At 44.6% G+C, this 19,581-nt stretch overlaps 1 protein-coding gene across 3 annotated transcripts in view; it reads left to right on the top strand.

Annotated features, from left to right (window-relative positions):
* Tmem241 (transmembrane protein 241) overlaps window positions 1-19,581 on the top strand; it is a 126,965-nt gene that overhangs the window by 1,628 nt on the left and 105,756 nt on the right. For 2 of the 3 annotated variants that reach the window (XM_021214871.1, XM_029547270.1), the window contains exons 2-4: window positions 1,572-1,618; window positions 5,946-6,023; window positions 13,258-13,339. In XM_021214871.1, coding sequence (XP_021070530.1) covers window positions 1,572-1,618; window positions 5,946-6,023; window positions 13,258-13,339 — 207 coding nt within the window. The remainder of the gene's footprint in view (window positions 1-1,571; window positions 1,619-5,945; window positions 6,024-13,257; window positions 13,340-19,581) is intronic. The other variant, XM_029547271.1, reaches the window with a different exon arrangement.

Here is a 19,581-nt window from a genome sequence, read left to right as displayed (position 1 = left end):
TCCCCTCCCCTCTTTCTGGTTTCTCTGTGTAACCCTGGCTGTCCTGGAGCTCACTTTGTAGACCAGGCTGGCCTCAAACTCAGAAATCCGCCTGCCTCTCGAGTGCTGGGATTAAAGGCGTGCGCCACCACACCCGGCTGCAGCCTGTAGATTTCTTTTCTTACTGTTTAGCAAAAGTGAGGTTAAGAGCTTTCGAGTTTTGTTTTCCTTGGCGACACTCGGAGGCTGAACCCAGAACCTCACGATAGGCTTATGCTCAGCCACTGACCTGCATCACCATCTCTGCCTGGCCTTCAGCTTCTTAGATCTCCCTCTGTTTGTAGACCAAAGCTAAGCACATAACAAATTGAGTAACTATTGGGTATCACTGTGAAGGTTATTGTGGGTGTTTCAAGACATGCCCAGGTCTCAATTCATCCTTCCTCCAGTTCAGAATAAAAGCATCAGGGAAGGGGAGAGTGGGGCGTACCAAGGATGCCAGTGGACGTACTTAAGGGACAAATCCTAAACATGGACTGCAGCAAGGAAGTCGTCCATCATCGTGGTAGTTCAGAGCTTATTCATGGACAGCTTTGCTTAGGTAGAGGAGGATGCTTCCATGAACATCCTCAATACTCTCTCCCTCCCTCCCTCCCTTTCCCTACCCCTCCCCTTTTCTTTCTTTTGAGAAAAGGTCTCAGGGTAGTTCCAGCTGGCCTGGAACTCACAGAGATGCACCTGCCTCTGTCTCCCAAGCACTGGGGTTGAAGGCATGTGTTACTGTGTGTCGCCATACCTGGCTTAACTGCCTTTTGGTTTTGCTTTTTGTTTGTTTGTTTTTTAGACAATGTGGAGAATTAAAAGAGTTCTAAATAAACTTAGAATGTTCATAATAGAAGAAGATGTCTCCAAAGACAAAATACAATTTATCCATTATAAAACTCTATACATTTGATTGGGGAGACACTCAGGTAAATGTGAGGACCTGCATTCAGATCCCTGAAACCACTCAAAAGCCTGATGTAATAGTGTGTGTCCTATGGCAAGATGGGGAACAGAGAAGGGCTGTCCTGGGCTAGGTAGCCTGGCATATGAAATGGTGGATAACAAGAGCATATCACAGGCAAGGTGAGGCAAACTAACTCCTGCATGCACGACTGCCTGCATCCACACTCACACTCACACAGATGAATGTGTATACATACATTATAGCAATGGATTATACACAACAAAGAATTTAAAAAGAAAGAATATAAATACAAACTGAATTAGGTTATGGTGGCACAAACCTGTAATTCTGGCACTTAGGAGGCCAAGACCAATGGATTACCAGGATCCTGGGTTACATAGCTACAGACAAAATCCTGTCTTAAGAACAAATAAGCAAACAGTAACAAAATGAAAACAGAAAGTTACTTCAGCTGAGTTGCTCTTTAGGATAACTTGGAAGGTCGTTCTTTTGCCATTTATGATTTTGGGGAATGAAGCCCTTGAAATAGTTAACACACTCATATTTCTTTAATAGGAATAGTATATGCTTTATCAATTCTGTGTCATTCATAATGTTCATTAATCTGGTATTTGTTTTTCAGTATGTCCTGTCTGTCCTGCAATTTACCTACCCTACATTATTCCAAGGGTGAGTATCTTTTTTTTCTTTTTTTCTTTTTGCCTCAGATTTTTGTTCTTTAAGATTTGTATGTTTCTGTGTATATATGTGTATGACACATGAATGAAGGGCCCATAGAGGCCATTGTAGCTGGAGTTACAGGCAGTCGTGAGCTGCCTCACATGCAGGGCTGCTAGTAACTGAACTCTGGTCCTCTGCAGGAGCAGCATGTACTGTTAACTCCTGAGCCAGCTCTCCAGCTTCCAGGGCAAACATCTTTAGCAGCCTTCATATGCATTTGTAGGAAATGTTCAAACAGTGCCTTAAAATGTTCTTCGAAAGTTTTAGTAACTATACAGTCTCATCATCAATGAGAGATACTATGGTTCATCCATTTTGTTAGTGGGTGTTGGGTCATGTCCCACTTAGGAAGCATAAAAGCTCCGGGCATTTTTCATTTTGAACTGGTCAAACTGAATGACTTCTTAGATATTCCCACTTAAATTTGACAAAAGAACTTCTTTATTTAGCATTCTTTCTTTCTTTCTTTTTTCATCTTGAGACAGGGTCTGTCTACATGGCTGTCCTAGAGCAGGCTGGCCTCAAACTCACGGAGATCTGCCTGCTACTGCTCCTGAGTGCTGGGGTTAAAGGAATGTGCCACCACTGCCTGGCAATAAGATCATTTTTAAAAAATACTTTACCAGTTTTAAAAAAAAGATTTGATTTGTTTTATGTGTATGAATGCTTTGCCTGTATGTATGTACGTATGTATGCATGCATGTGTGTATGTATCTATGTATATATCTATTTATGTATGTATGTATCTATTTGTATGTATGTATGTATGTATGTATCTATCTATCTATCTATTTGTATGTATGTATGTATGCATGTATGTATGTGTATGTGCACTATGTACTTGGTGCCCCTGGAGTTCAGAAGAAGATATTGGGTCTCCTGGAGCTAAAGTTATAGCCTGTTGTGAGTTGCCACGTGGGTGCTGGGAACTGAACCCCAGGATACTGGTCAGTGCTCCTGGCTGCTGAGTTGTTTCTCCAGTCTCAGTTTACCTTTTAACCCTGCATGCATATTCAAACTATGACTCCTACTTTTTTCCTTTCTGCAAATGTCATGGGCAAATAACAATACATTTTTGTTTGTTTCATGATGTAACTGATTCCTAAAGGCACATGGTTTTCTTGTGCTTCTCTGTTCTGACCTCTTTTCGGTGAATTTTTCTATTTGTGCCTTTTACCCACTTACTGTTACTGTGGTTTTAGCATTTTTCGTATTTATTTGGTGCATTTTGGTCTGGTACTGGGGATTGAGCCTACAATCCAAACCTGGTGGGATTTGCTGGACTACTTAGATCACCTGCTCTTAAAAATTTGCTTTTAAGACAAAGGCTGGATTTAAATCACTCTAGCCCAGGCACACTTTGAATTCGTGATCTTCTTGCCTCAGTTTCCCAGTAGCTGGGATCACAGGCCTCAGCCACCAGGCCAAAGTTACTATGAGGTGGAGCAGAGAATTCAGTCAGAGGCAAGAGAGAAGCCGGATTAAATCAGTCAGCTTGGAGAGGAGTCTGAGCCAGAGCAGCTGAGTTGAACCAGTCAGAGTTCACGAAGAACAAGAAAGGGTGAGCTGACTCCCCAGTAAGTCTGAGAGACTGAAAACAATCTAGGCCTAGATAAGATTATACAGAGGCTTGAAGCTTCCAGAACTAGGACTAGGCTAACAGATAGAAGCAGTAAGCCTAAGATGACAATTAATACAGGAGAATAAAAATGACATTTACCCAACTAATAATATGCTCATTGTGTAATCCTTTCGTTTGCCTTTGGGTCCTTAAAACAATGTATAGTTAGTCTTCTGTGGGTTTTTTTTTTTTTTTGGAGTATTCTTTTGTTAATTTTTTAGGAAGAAGAGCTGTTGACTTTTTTTAAAGCATATTCCATTTACATATGCATAGAGTCATCCCTCACACTTCTCTTTAGAAATGTGTTTGGGGGATGGAGAAATGGCTTCATGGTTAAGAGCACGAGCTGCTCTTAAAGACCCAGGCACCCACGTGATGTCTCATAACTGTCTATAATTCCAATTCCAGAGGACACCCACTCCTTGCCTCCACAGGCACTGCACACTTGTGCACAGACATGAAGACAAAAACACCCATACACTACTACATGTCTCTTTGGGTGGAAAACTGACCAGCTTTAGACCTCTGCTCTAGACCTGGTAGATTCAGGAGGCCTGTTCTAGTTGGCCAGTTCTCAGCTGGATCAATGAAACATTAGGTCTTAATACTGACCAGTTGTCTTCAAATGCATTGGGAGATAGGGGCATATTATGGAGAATGTGGGCAGTGCCTACAAATTCCAAGAAGTGGAATTAAAATGGCACATTTTGAGGGTGCATGTTGTGTGCTTTGGGAACCCCCAAGGCAGGGAGAGAGAGTTTATCCTGGGGAGGGACTGGCCTAAGTCAGAGGGTTTTGAATAACACATAAGAGACTTTGTCCTGGAGGCCAGGGGTTCTTGGTATAATATCATAACACATGGGTGTTACAGTCACATCTGAGGTGAGGTCCCTCATGTCATTTGTGACTAAACTTAAGGTCTTAAAACATACGGATGAATCATGTAGAATATAAAGGTGTCCTGAGAGGGCAGATTGCTGTCAGATGTGACCCCTGAACATGGATGTGAACACCACCTTGATCACAGTAATTAGAACTTCAATGTGCAGGCAGTGGGACATAGAAAGGTCACCATTAGAAACTGTCAGGAAGAGATTGGCTGCATGAGGGGTGAGGGATCCTTGGACCAGCTGTGAATTTTGAAGATACGTGGATGGCTTCAAAAGCCTGAGGCTCCTTCATGGATCCTTCATGTAAAGGGATCAGTTGGGGATTTACTGCGTTTGTGGTGGCTCTAGGAGCTGAATATTACGTGGAGCCCCAGAATATGGATAAGAAACATCACTAAAGAGAATACTTGGAACTATCACTTCTCTATCACCTTTAAGAGATGGCCTTGAGCTCACAATTCCCCGGCCCCCTTTAAGGTTCATTTTTATTCTTATAAGTGTGTGTGTGTGTGTGTGTGTGTGTGTGTGTGTGTGTGTGTTTATGCTCTGTGTGCTGAGCCTTCTATCCACTCCCTCATATCCCTCTTGATTCAGCCTCCCAAGTGTTGGGATTACAGGTCTATGCCACCATGCCTGGCTCATTTGACATTTTGATGTGTTTTGCCCAGTAGAAGAGGAAGAAGTGTTGCTAACCTACACTCTCCCTGACTGTATATAAGAGCACATATACATATAGTATAGCTAAGATCATAGTGTCTCTAGTGAGCTTCATGGCCCTAGGGTGTATGTAGTATACATGGCTGTGAAGGGGCGGAGGGCTGAGGAAGAATCAAAGAGGGTTTTTTTGGTTTTTTGTTTTTTTCCTTTTTTTTGGTTTTTCAAGACAGGGTTTCTCTGTATAGCCCTGGTTGTCCTGGAACTCACTTTGTAGACCAGGCTGGCCTCGAACTCAGAAATCTGCCTGCCTCTGCCTCCCAGTTTTAAAACATGTGAGTGGCGTGATTTAATTAGCAGCTTAGAAAAAAAATGCTACAAGATAGAGAATGAATGGTGGGGACAACCCTGGGGACTCATAGGACTAAGCTAAGGACCAGGTACAAGAAAGGCCAAATTACAACAACAGCTAGCTAGGGCTGTGACTTTGGATGCAGATGCTGTGGGGCTAAATACAATCATGAGGTCTTTACCAAATAGCCATGGGAAGAATTAGGAAGGATGGTTGAGCATGTCTCAGTTGGCTGGAAGGATCATGCTCATGGCTGGTCATGTTGAAGGTGGCATTGTGCATATGATGTAATTGGGAGCTTCTGGGATTTCAGGGTAGATCTAGGTAAGAATGGGGATCTGGGCTGGACGTGGTGGCACACACCTTTAATCACAGCACTCAGGAGGCAGAGGCAGGCGGATTTCTGAGTTCGAGGCCAGCCTGGTCTACAAAGTGAGTTCCAGGACAGCCAGGGCTATACAGAGAAACCCTGTCTCGAAAAACAAAAAACAAAAAAGAAACGAAAAAGAAAGAAGAATGGGATCTGGGAGTCACTCGTCTCTGTGGGCTATGAATGAGGTTATTCAGGAAATGTCAAGAAGTGGAGCAAGTGAGTAATAGTGTCAGCTTACAGAAAACTGGACTCATCTGAGGGAAAATGAGAGAGAAGAGGGGAAGGGTTGAAGGTATGTAGTCGTGACGTCAGTACATCTGTCGTGACTGGATAGAGCTGGACTCTGTAGGCCTGGAGTTACTCATCTTGACGTTCATCCTTTCCAGGTGGCAGACATTCATTGGTGGACTTTTGCTTCATATATCATGGAAACTGGGATGGGTGGAGCTCCACAGCGGTCCAAGGTACAGCAGTGTCTGTGTAACTGACACGTGGTTCATGCACACTTGCTTTAAATGTGTATTGAATTGCACCAGGAAACCACCCTTGAGGTCCAGTGATTTTATAGTGAGACAAATCTTGAACAGTGTGAGTCTTATGATATTAAAATTACTAGAGACATACAAGTTACAATACCATATTAATTTGCCTTTATTTTAGGATCACTACAGATAACTTACTGGAGCAGCTTTAAGTATTCTTGGAAATTTTATTAAATTATTTCTATTTACAGAGTAGTTAAGAATAGTTCCAATGTATCAGTTGCTTTTCTTTTGCTGTGATAAAACACCAGGACCATAACAACATATAGAGGGAAGTTTTGTGGTGGGTTTACAGTTCCACAGTTTTAAGTCCATGACAGCTGAGCAGAGGCTTGGCGGCAGGAATTGCTGAGAGCTCACATCTTGGTCTGCAAGCAGGAAGCAGAGGTCGTGCACCGAAAATAATACATGGCTTTTTCAATTTTTAAATTATTATTAATTTAAGAATTATTTCTTTTAAATTTTTTGAGATTATAGTTTAGTTACACCGTTTGCCTCCTTGTTTGCTCCCTCCAGCCTCTCCATATACCCAGAAGGAGCTGGCAGACAATTGAGTTGGTAAAGTTCTTGCTTGCCTGTAAGCCCAGCACTGGTGTGTGTGTGTGTGTGTGTGTGTGTGTGTGTGTGTGTGTGTGTGTGTGTTGGGGATACAGAGAGGAGGTGTAACTCACTGGTCAGCCAGTCTAGCAGATTCAGTGAAGTCCGGCTTTGGTGAAAGACTCAGTCTCAGAAAGATAAGGTGGGAACAATTGATGAAGGCATCTGAGGTTGACCTCTGGCTTCCACGTGCACATGCACAACATGTGCACACACACAAACATGTACACATGTACACACACACAAGATAGAAAGGAATGTGCTGAGGTCCTTTCACCTGTGTAGCAAGTACTGACATACAGTGGTGGTGGGGTTAGTATTTTAGGCAATGTCAGCAGTCAACTGTCATGGCTCTTTATTTTCATGTTTGGAAGTTACTTTATATCCACTAGGTGTCAGTGGAGTACAGAATTTTTGAGAATTCCATTTGAGGCGCCTTTCAGGCAGCCATAACACTGCGGAGTATTTGCAGGAAGCAGATGTTCTCTCAATAAGGCATGCTCTATCTACAAACCAAGCGATTTAATTTAATTAGGCTTCACCTTAATAACAGCCTTATTATGTGTGCCAATGGTGGGGTGTGTGTGCAAGCAAATGGGAAACAGACCTGTGATTCAAGTGAAATGCACCGTCTGGGCTTCCAGTCACTTAAGGGGCATGACAGATTGGCAGTTTTCAAACCAGACCCCTTGGCCAGAGATGCTTCAAAGTAGTAGTACCCGCAATCCCTCTGTCACGAGTTGGTCCTCTACCCTCATGCAAACACATACGTGTGCAAGCATGAACACTCTCACTGGCTCAGCAGTCCCCAGAGGCCCAGATGCTGAAGGAACCTGAGACCCTGCCAGGACCACCACAGACTTCAATTCTATTTTGTTTCCTTTGTGGGCAAATAAGGTAACGGAAGAATTAGCCCACGTAAGAGGCCCAGGTGCCCCAGCTGCTGAGTTAGAAGAGCCTCCTCTATTTCTAATGTTTAGCCCTTGGCTCTTAACTCAGGGTTAGGCCTTTAAAGGTAGTGTGATTCCTCTACAGAGTGATTTTGTAAGCTTCAGGGTCTGTTATCTCTGAACAACGTTTCTGGGCATTTACCCTGAGTATTATGAAACCATCACAAATATGAGACTATAGTGTATATACTCATACAGCATTGGGATAGTAAACAATGCAAGATTGACATAAATATCCAACCATACGACATTCATGCAATTAATTATTATTAAGGTGGTCAGTGGTAATTAATTCAGTTGTCAGTAAGCTGGGTGTGGCTTTTTGCCATGGGAAATGTGAAGTTGAGGAGATTATGAGACAATATGTGTGTGCAACGAGACCCTACCGTTGCTGAGGTGTTGCTGAGCGTAACACTGGGCCCTGGGAGGAGCCCGCCGGGTCTAACTGCTTTCTGGCATGAGATACTGGGTTGTAATTGTAGTGCTTTTCTTTTGTTTTCTGGTTTTTTGAGACAGGGTTTCTCTAGGTAGCGCTGGCTGTCCTGGAACTTGCTGTGTAGACCAGGCTGTGAACTTAGAGACCCGCCTCTGCCTCTCGAGTGCTGGGGTTATAGGTGTGTGCCACACTAAGCCTACAGGGTTTTTCTTCATGTCAGATATGGTCCAGGATGGCAAGTTCTCCCTGCTCAGAGGGGCCAAGTGCCTCCACAGTCAACTGTAACGGATTAGGGTCTCAGCCTGTGCTCCCGTAAACCAGGTTCCGTTGTCTGTCCACAATAATCCAATTCAGATAGCTAAATTAATAGTGAAAAGTAGAAAAAGATGATTTACTTCCTGTGATCATACTGGAAGGAATGATAGAAGGTGACAAAAGAGTCATGCTCCCACCAAGGTCTTCTTCAGGGTTCTGAAGTCCTCAGGTTACAGTTACTGCACTCCCAGAGTTACAGATGGCAGTGTGTAACCACTGCCCCATCCAGTCTTCTGTAAGGTCACCTAATATGCTGTACCTCTCTTTCTGGTAGGAAAGTGTCTTCTCTGGCTGGCCTGGGCATTCTCTCTCTCCATTTTGAGACTGCTGGGATAATTCAGTTTTTTGGAGGAGGCTGACAGCTAAAGTGAAGGACATGGGTGGGTGTTTCAGAAGTCAGGGCGATTTCATCACCTCTCCTCCCCAGCGTGTCTGAAGGTCCAAGGAAAATGCTTGCACCCTTTAGGCTGGGGACAAACACTGTCTCATGGGCATATATTGCCCTTTCCTTCCAGCCCCAAGTGAGATGGCAGGTCAGTATGGGGTCATTAGAAGCCACAGTGTCCCATGCCAGGGTCCTGGCCTAAATGTTTGGAACACAGTGCTCACTCAGCCTCTCTGCCACACTCCCCAGGAGTCTTCCTATGTATCCAGTGAAGTTTGCCTTTGTGTTTGGGAGCTGGGATCAGCACACACCATGCTGGTTTCTTGGAGACTAACTCAGCAGGCGTTTCCTTTGTTTATTTTAAGAGAGACCCTAGTCTGGAATTCACTGACCTTCCATTCCACAGCCTTGGGCCTGCTGCAGCCAAGCCAGCTGCTGGCTAGCTTGGAGCACTGTACTTCTGGCTCATGGCCTGCTATGGGTTTGTGTTCGGTTGCCTTTGATCCCTGTGAGCTTAGGCAGAAGTGGGAAAGCTTTTTTCTAGGGAATGGCCACCATCTGTAGCATCCCCTGGCCCCTGAGGATGGGGCTGGCACGCTCTCCTCTCTGCTCACTTTTAGGTTGGGGATACAGATGTCTGTTATTTCAGGTGGTGATGGAAGATATATCCCTGTTAGCTTTTTTTATCGGACACAAAACAGCCATTGTGCTTACCTGTCTATAGCTTTGTCTCCATTAGAGATGTGGGTTGTGTGGGCAAGGTGGTAAGCTTAGCATGACTGGGTGCTTAGAGCTGGGTAGACCTGGCTTTAGCGTCTGGCCTCGTTTACCAGCTGTTCAATAGGAAGTGACCCGAGGTTGGTGTGCACCTCTGTGAGTTGATAACCTTTGATGAGAACAGGATTCAGCAACTGGCCAAACGGGCTAGGAATCCCAAAGCAACAGGTTCGAGGATGTCAGGAGTCAGCTGTGGTTCTTGTTTCTGTGTTATCTCAGTGTCTTCGTTAGGGATACTATTGCTGTGGTGAAATACCGTGATCAAAAGCAAGTTGGGGAGGAAAGGGTTTACTTGGCTTGTATTTCCATACTGTAGTGCATCACTGAAACAAGTCAAGCAGGACAGGAACCTGGAGGCAGAGGCTGGTGCGGAGCCCATGGGGGGGATGCTGCTTACTGCCTTGCTCCTCAGGGATTGCCTAGCCTGCTTTCCCATAGAACCCAGACCATCAGTCCAGGGATAACCTCACTTACAATGGACTGGGCCTTCCTACCTCAGTCGTTACTTAAGAAAAATGCCCTATAGACTGGCCTCCAGCCCAATCTGTTCTGAGTAGAGGCCTTAGTGGCTCTGTGACCGAAAGTGAGAGGAGTGCCCTGGACACCCACCTGGATGGGCCACCTGGGCTAACAGTGCATCCTCACCATACCTCAGGCCAGCTTCTGCCAGAAGTCCTCTAAAGCCGCCAGACTAGCACCTTGAAAGGAGCCTTAGTCCTGAGACCCTTCTTGTTGTATGGGAACACACTCTCTCTCTCTCTCTCTCTCTCTCTCTCTCTCTTCCTTCTTCCTCTTCTCCAACTGTTTAAGCTCTTACCTATGAACCTAAAATAATTTCTCTCTACGTAGAGAATACTGTAGGTTGGTCTAGCCTATCTTGAGAAGGCACTGGGACAGATAACTGGCACTGAGGTGTCTTAGTGGGGGCTTTATTGTTGTGAAGATACACCATGACTGTGTCAACTCTTAAAGAAAAGCATTCCATTGCAGCCACCTTACAGGTTCAGAGGTTTAGTCATCATGATAGGAAGCTTGGTGGCACGCAGGCAGACATGGTTCTGAAGAAGCAGCTGAGAGTTCTACATCCAGATTGGAAGGCAGCAGGAGGAGCGAGTGACACTGAGCTTGGCTTTAGCACCTGAAACCTCAGAGCCCTATCCCCAGTGCCACTCTTTCTCCAACAGGGACATGTCCACCCCAACAAGGACACACCTCCTATAGCACTACTCCCTAAGAGTCTATGGGGGCCATTTTCATTCAAAGCATGGCATTCCACTCCCCAGCCCTCATAGGCTGGTAGCCATATCATAATGCAGAAATGCATTCAGTTCAACTTCAACTATTAACCATGTTAATAGTCCAAAGTTTAAAAACTCTTCAGAGATTTATGCAATCTCTTTACTGTGATCCCCTTAAAATAGAAAAGAAAAGCAATCACAGACTTCGTGCAATGACACCGGTGAGAGAGCCTTTCTACAGTGTCCCACTAGGATGCTTTTCAGTGTCTGAGAGAGGAGAACCTTCTTATGGATATGTGGGTAACTGACTGGGTACTATACCAAATAGAATGACAGATGGGGATGGCTTTCCCCATCATAAAATTGAAAAGTGTCCTGTTGACAGTATGAGCCATTGTTATGTCAGACATCTTCATGAGGTTGTTGTGATTTTTTTTAAAAAGATTTATTTATTATTACACCTAAGGACACTATAGCTGTCTTCAGACATACCATAAGAGGGTGTCAGATCCCATTACAGATGGTTGTGAGCCACAATGTAGTTGCTGGGATTTGAACTCAGGACCTTCAGAAGAGCAGCCAGTGCTCTTAACTGCTGAGCCACCTCTCCAGCCCCAATTGTTATGGATTTTTAAAATTTGTGTATGTATGTGCAAGGCCAGAGGTTGGCATTGGGTGTCTTCTTCTATCGCTGTCTACCTTTTATTTCTTTGAGATAGCACTCTCTCCAATTCAGCCAGACTGGCCGACCATCAAGCCCCAAGGGTCCTCCTGTCACCCTAGTGCTGGGATTACAGATGTGCACTACCACACCCAGATTCTCTATGGGTGCTGGGGCTCTTACTCCGATCCTCATACTTGCAGATCAGGTAATTTGCTAACTGAGTCTTCACCATAGTCCTCACTGTGTGGAGTTTAAACAATGTAGCATGGTGCTTGAAGGGCTCAGACATTAGGCACACTGGTTTCTGGATTGGATTCCCAACACATGTCCACTCACAACCTTCTGTAACTCCATTTTTGGAGGATATGATGCCCCCTTCTGACTTCTGCAGGCACTGCACACACAGTAGTCCAACATACAAAAGACATTAAAAAAAGTAGCATGGAGAACATGTAACATGGTGCCCGATTGGCTGTACATGCTCACTGAATGCTGTGCGGCCACTGTTCACAGTGAGTCTTAGAAGTTTCTAAGGTGCTATAAGCGTTTGCTGAAGTAACTGGGATAGTCGGTGAGATTTAGAGGCCATCCTGGAGCCTGGGAACATGGCTGTGCTAGGTCCGAGTCTGATCCTGGATAGACTGCTTGTCCTGGACAGTAAAAGGGAGGACTTTTTGTGAGCACGCCACTGTCGCAGCAGTGTTCCGGGAGCTGTGGGGGTGATCATGTTCTCTACTGCCCAAACAGCTTTACTTATTTTTATTAATTTTGAGCTTGACTCTGGGAAAGTCAAGTAGTAGAGTGGCGTCACTTACAACCTCAGCGAGAGGAAAAAAGCAGCAGCCCCATGAACTGGGCCCCGCGTACAGCAGCCCCATGAGCTGGTCCCCGCGTACAGCAGCCCCATGAGCTGGTCCCCGCGTCCAGCAGCCCCATGAGCTGGGCCCCGCATCCAGCAGCCCCATGAGCTGGGCCCTGAGTCCAGCGTCCAGTAGCCCCATGACCTGTGCCCTGCATCCAGCTCTTCTCTTTGTTTGTGGGAGGTTTTTCGTTTTTGTTTTTGAGATAAGATTTCAGTATATAGTTCTGACTGTTCTGGAACTCACTGTATAGATCAGGCTGACCTCCCAAGTGCTTGGCATTAAAGGTGTGTGCCACCACACGTAGCTGATTTATTAATTTTGAGGAGGACAAGATTCTAGACTATAATGAAAAGTCAGATCCTAGTATGGTCAACCTGAGCCAAAGATGTGTGCCTTTCAAACCCCTCAGGGCTCTCTAAAATTCCAGGTTAAAGTCTGAAGGAGCCAGAATATGACCACCCTGTTGAAGTTCTAAGATTTATTATTTAAAAACCTTTTTCCAAATTTTTTTGGTTCAAAGTTGTAATTCCATAGAGCTGTTTGAAACATCTTAGGTAAACAGTCTTTAAAACAAAACCAAAAAACTGTAGGCATACTTGAAAATTAATGGCCTACCACCACTGAAGAAAATCAGCTGCGTCCTTTCCCTGAGCAGTAGCAAGGTCTATCCATGTTCAGTTTTGGGGTGTTCCTGAAGGCTGAGTAGATGTCACATGACAGAGCTGTGTGTTGAATGGCTTCATTTGCTTGTGTTGTTCTCTCTGTGAGCCAAGAGCACCTGTCATTATCTATTCACCCCACCCCCACCCCCCAAACACAAAGATATATAGACAAGCTTGGGGAAGGAATTGGTGCCTCTGGGGTGGGGGAAGGTAGGGTCTTTTCAAATGTGAGGTAGCAAAAGCATTATGATTTCTCCTCCTCTTTTTAGATCTGATGTTTTGACGTGGCTTCCTGCTTCAGTGCTGTTCGTGGGCATAATCTATGCGGGGTCCAAAGCTTTGTCTAGACTGGTAAGTATTAGAATTTCTGTGTGTGAGTAGGGACACACAGCCCCTCTGTCCTGGCCCCCTTTTTGTTTTAATTTATGGTACCTGGCATCCACTGGGGTTAGGTATCAGCTTGAATGTCTAAGTAGATCAGAGAATAGAGGTGTTGGTTAGTTTACTGTAGCCGTAATCAAAATACCAAAGGAGCAACTTCAGGAAATACATTTTGGCTCACGGTTTCAGAGAGTCCCAACCTGAGTCTGTGCCTCTCAGGTTCTGGGCCTGTGGGGAGGAGGCTGAACATCCTGACAGTGGAGGATGTGGGAAAGCTGCTGACCCCATGGCAGATGGGAAACAGCAGGATAGAAGATGGGGGAGCAGGAGTAGCTTTCAAAGGCCTGCCCCCCAGTAACCTACATCTTCAAGCTGGAGGACTTGCTGCCTAGTTTCCAGATGTTTCCAAGCCTGCAGTGTGTGAGCCCTTCTGCAGTCCTGGGCTGATGTGGAGCTTCCCTAGTAGGAAATAGAGCCGGCTTGTCTCACAAGGTGGAGCTGGACAGAGAGAGACAGACAGACAGACAGACAGACAGACAGCGGCAATTGTGAAGTCTGCCCAGCCGGCCTTCCCACTCCGCAGACCTTTCCTCTGGACTGAGTGACAGTGTGTGCTCTCCAAGGAATAGGGGGGCTTGCGAGTACACTGTTCATAACTCCAAAATGTCGTTATTTTGCCATCAAGAGAATCCACTAAAACCACCGTAGACTTATGAGACAAGATGCTTTAATGCCTCCCCTGCCTTTCCTGGATTTCTATTTTTATTTGTTAGACAATGTCCAATGTTCTGACTTTTGGAAAACTGCATTATTTGCAACGTAATTCAGTTGTTTTTTTTTTTAAGTGTTTGTTGTGTGTTAGCTCCTGAGACCTCAGATAGAAAAACAGTAAAAACACAGTCTCTCTAATGAGGTAATAATGTTATGGTTAGGGCTACTCCAGGTCTATAAAATAGCAGTCGAGAAAGTAATTTTGAAATGAAGCCATTTTTCTCTCATGGTTTATACACTTAGAAGGGCGGGCACGCCCTGAGTGAGCCTAGAAGCTGACCCACAGTGAACGTTGGTGTGCAGCCCGGAGTGTTCCGGCAGTCCCCACTCTTCCTACTGTTTCGTTCTGGTTCCACTGGCTTTAATTTTTTTCCTCTAAGTTCTGGACGGGTTTGGATGACAGAAGCGTAAAGATTGAAAAGTCATGGGCTTATGAGAATAATGGTTTTTGTTGTTGTTGTTAAAAGTTTTTTTTCGGGGCTGGTGAGATGGCTCAGCGAGTAAGAGCACCCGACTGCTCTTCCAAAGGTGCAGAGTTCAAATCCCAGCAACCACATGGTGGCTCACAACCATCCTTAACAAGATCTGTCGCCCTCTTCTTTACATATAATAAATAAATAAATCTTTAAAAAAAAAAAGATTTTTTTCCATTCAAGTTTCTAGATTGATTTTCTTTGAATACTATATATATGTGTGTGTGTGTGTGTATAAAATATTGTGTATGAATGTATATTTGTAGGTGTGCCCACTTGTGAGGGCATATGTAGATTTTAGAGGTCAACATCAGAAATCTTCTGTCATGTTCCAGTATACTCAGCAGTACATATACACACACACTTGAGACACGGTATCTCACAGTTCCAGCTACACATGTGTATCAAGGCCCTGAGTTCTGCCTGCCTCCACCCTGTCTCCACTGGGGTTACAGGTATGCACCTTCACACTTGAACTTTTGATAGTTTCTCATGCATGTGCATCTAGCCCGTCATTCACTGGCCCTGCCCAGCCCTCCTTTGTGTGTCTTCACGTACGTGAGTCGCGGTGAACAAGTGAGGGGTGGGGCAAATCCAGTCAGCTGGAAGAGGAAGAGATGCATCACCGAAGCTTGCCAGCCTGCCTCTAGTCTCCACCAGGTGGCGCTGCTTCCGATTTGTCAGCTCTATCTTTTTCAGATCATCTCTTTAAGAGCTAATGCATATGGACTTTTCCCAAAAAGCTTTTAAAAATTATTTTAATGACTTCTTTTTATATTTGTTAAATGCGCATTGGTGATTTTCCTGGATGTGTCTCTGTGAGGGTGTCCGATCCCCCAGAACTAGAGTCGCAGGCCATTGGGAGCTCCCGTGTGTGTGTTGAGAACTCAACCCAGGTCCTGTGGAAGAGCAGCCAGAGTTCCATCTCTTTAGCCTGGACTCTTTTTTCTTTTTCTTTTTCTTTTTCTTTTTCTTTTTCTTTTCTTTTTCTTTTCTTTTTTTTTCTTTTTTTTTGAGACAGGGTTTTTCTGTATAATCCTGGCTGTCCTGGAACTCACTTTGTAGACGAGGCTGGCCTTGAACTCAGAAATCCGCCTGCCTCTGCCTCCCAAGTGCTGGGATTAAAGGCGTGCACCACCACCACCCGGCTTTCTTTTTCTTTTTTTAAAGGCAATGTCGTCCTATGTAGCCCATTCTGGTTTTGAATTTCTAATCCTTTAGCCATAGTCTCCTGAGCAGTGGGGGTGGTTTCAAGTGTGTGGCACTATGCCTGGCTGCTTCAAATCTTTTCACTCGGTTAGAAAGCTCACACTAGTCTAAGCAGCAAGGAACTGCACTGGTTCATGAGTAAGCTGTAGGATAGAGACTCAGGCTCACCTCAGTTCACAGGGAGGGTATCTTCCTAATGTCTCTTATGTGAGTCTTAGGCTTTGCCACAATTGGATCCTGTGGGTCATTGCCCATTGCTATTGTGCAGCCTAGCTGGAAAGATGGGGCCATGTTTCCTATCCTGCCGTGGATCTTAGCTTAACCACTCTGACTGAAGAGGCTCAGAGGCACTGACTGGCCTAGGTGGACAGTCTGAGAGAGACTGTGGCAGATTTTTAGGTTCAGACACACCTTATTGCAAAAAGGGACTCAAAATATTAGATGGCTAAAATCCCTCCAAAACCCATCATAAATGTCTCAGTAGTCAGGGAACTATATCCTACAACAGTGCTTTGGGAGGACAATTTTTGGGCAAGCCTGTCTTTGAGCTTGCTCTTTGGTTCCAAGGACATCAGCTTCAGCCCAAAATACAAATGACTTTCATTTTTGTGTGAGTCCCTGAGCCTCTCAGTTGAGTGGACTGACCTAGCACATACCTCCTCTAGCAGGTAAAAATCAGTGATCAGTTCACATCTGTTAGGGAAAGCCCTGAGCAGGGGACACTTGTTACTGCTTTATTCTGTGAAAGTTTAAGCCAACCTCTTTTCAGTTCTGTTTTTACATTGCTGCATAGACATTCCTAGGGTGGATAAACACCAGGCACTCACACTGTTTGCGTTGGATGGAAAACAGACCTCAGTATTCTGGTGCCAAACTGTCAGTTAATGAATCCATAAGGAATTAGGAATAAGTGCTCAGTTAAAACCTGTGGGTATTTTGTTATACAAAACGCTTTGAGTGGCTGTGCTTCAGAAAGGCCTCCTTGATCTGACAAAGCTTTGAAATTCTGTTCTGATGTACAGCTCCAGGGAGCAACCTGAGCAGGCCGGACTGGGCCGTGCGGGAGCTCTTTGTGGATTTTTCACCTCAGTCTTAAAACTAACTGATACGTAGAGGTTAGGGGGAGAGAGTATTCTAAAGGTTTTTGTTGTTGTTATTTTATTTTATTTTTGGAGACGTGATTTCACCTGCCCTAGGCTGTCTTCAAACTCTGTGTATATCTAAGGATGACCTTGAACTTGTGGTTCTCCTGAGGACTGTGTTGACAGGTCACCACCAAGCCTGGCTTATGCAGTTCTAGGAGTGATCGAAGGCCTTGGGCCTTCAGCCCTAAGCACTTTGTTGAACTGAGTCGACTTGGTTCACTGCAGGCCTTGGGAAAGCAGAGCATCGGTTCCAGTTCTGGCATAAGTGCTAGCCAAGTGCTCTACCACCAAACTGTACCCCAGCCCTCGGGGGATTACTTTATAGTTATTGACATTTGAGACTTCCGGTTTGCTTAAAGACACAGGAGACCTGGCTTCTGACCTTGAGGAAATTAAAGGGTGTGGGGTCAGAAAGAGACCCTCCCCAAAGCAACAGCTACCGAATGTGCATGGTGAAGTGTGTGCCTGGACTTTCTGTTACCAATCTCGATGACATACAGAGCTGGGCTTTCTTCAGGCCTGCCTGTCAGCCTTCCTACAGTGAGTGAGGTCACCGTGGTGATGCTCTCATGTCCTGAACAGCACAGTTCTGATGGCCGTTATAACTCTTGTAATTCCTGGTCAGAAGTCTCACCAAGACAGAATTGCCTCAAAGCTAAGGGATGAGGACAGATGTTTAGAGTCTGTGTAAACAAGTTTGCTGGTGTTGGCTAGTACAGTTGATTTGGATGCTCCTGAATTGGAATAAAATGTGTGTGTTCTGGAGTAGGTAAGGTTGGGGGTGAGAGCCTAGAGCAGAGTTTCTCAACCTGTGGGTCTTGACTCCTTCCGGGTGGGGTTGGCCTACCCTTTCACAGGGTCAGATATCAGATAGCCTGCATATCCGATATCTGCGTTATGGTTGCTTAGTTGGTTGTTTTTTTTCTAGACAGGGTTTCTCTGTGTAGCCCTGGCTATCCTGAAACTCACTCTGAAAACCAGAATGGCCTCGAACTCAGAGCGCCATATGCTTCTGCCTACTGAGTGCTGGAATAAAGGCTTGGGCCGCCACCACTCGGCACTTTATGATTCATAAGAGTAGCAGGATTTCAGTTATGAAGTAACAACGAAAGTAATTGTGGGTCAGCACAACTTGAGGAAGTGTATTTAAGGGTCACAGGTTAGGAAGGTGGAGGACCACAGAGCTAGGTGGAGGATCACAGAGCTAGGTGGAGGATCACAGAACTAGGTGGAGGACCACAGAGCTAGGTGGAAGATCACAGAGCTAGGTGGAGAAAACTTGCTGTTTTCTTATCAAGATGGACTTGAACCCAAGTATTGTTTTGTTTTTCAAATATGGGCTCTGAGGCAATATAGTACTCCCCCCAAGATTGTCATTATCTTCTTGTTCTATCTATACATGGTTCCCAAAATCTTAAATTTGTTTAATAAGCCTTTTTTAAGATTATGGAAATATGTTTGTCTTGTTGGTCTTTTGCTTTTCTGTTTTGCTTTTCATTTTTCTGGATTGTGTATACGTGTGTGTATGTCTGTATGTGTTTTGTTTATCTTTCTTGGTTTCATTATTTTTTGAAAAAGAGAGAAAACAAAGTTGGGGGGTTAGGGAGATGGGGGAGGATCTGTGAGAAGTTGAGATGGAGGAAACATCAAAATATATGAACAAATTTTTCAGTTAAAAAAAAAAAGGCTTATTAGAATTAGACCAGGGAAAAAGCTTCCTTGATATTGGATTTGACAACTTCTTAGAAATGACACCAAAGGCACAGGACACAAAGGAAACAAACAAATACTAATTGCACTTAATTAAAATGAAAAACTTAGTAGTGTTGGGTGTGGTGGTGCACTTTAATCCCAGCACGTGGGAGGCAGAGGCAGGCAGAGCTCTGTGAGTTCAAGGCCAGTTTGGTCTATAGAGAGAGTTCCAGGATAGTCAAGGCTACACTGAGAAACCTTGACTTGAAAAAACCATAATAAATAAATAAATAAATAAATTGCATCAAAGTATATGATCAACAAAGTAAAAACACATTTGTAAAATAAGAGAAAAGATTCACAAATCATGTATTTAAGACCGGAGTCATATACAGACTAATGGGAGAACTCCTAACAACCAGTATTGAGAACCCAAGCCACTTGACTTAATGGGCAAAGGGGCACACCTTTGACACAGCAGGTAGATCTCGGAGTCTTAGGACAGCCTGGCCAGCATACACAGTGAGTTCTAGGCTAGTAGGGATGTTTACATAGACACTTCTCTCTAAGGAGAATACATAACGAGACAGCCTTTCACCCTAACCAGTCATTAGGAAAATGTAAGTTGGGCTGGAGCAATGGCTCAGTGGTTACTTCACTGACATCTGTACTTCCAGTCCCAGGGGATCCACTGCCCTCTTCTGGCCTCTGTAGGCTCCAGGTATGCACCTGGTACATGGATATATATGCAAGGAAAACATCCATAGATATTAGGTAAAATTTTTTAAAAATGCAAATATGAACGTCAGGTGACACTATTTCGTTCCCATAGGATGGCTTTTACCAGCCTTCAAGTGGTGCTAAGGACTTGGCGAAGCTAGTCCTGTCAGAAACCTAGAATTGTATGGCTGCTGTGGAAAGC

The sequence above is a fragment of the Mus pahari genome, chromosome 15 (genome assembly GCF_900095145.1).
Source record: "Mus pahari chromosome 15, PAHARI_EIJ_v1.1, whole genome shotgun sequence".
Classification (NCBI taxonomy): Eukaryota; Metazoa; Chordata; class Mammalia; order Rodentia; family Muridae; genus Mus; species Mus pahari.
The sequence above is the reverse complement of the archived record's forward strand: the minus strand, read 5'-3'. Positions and strand labels throughout refer to the sequence as shown.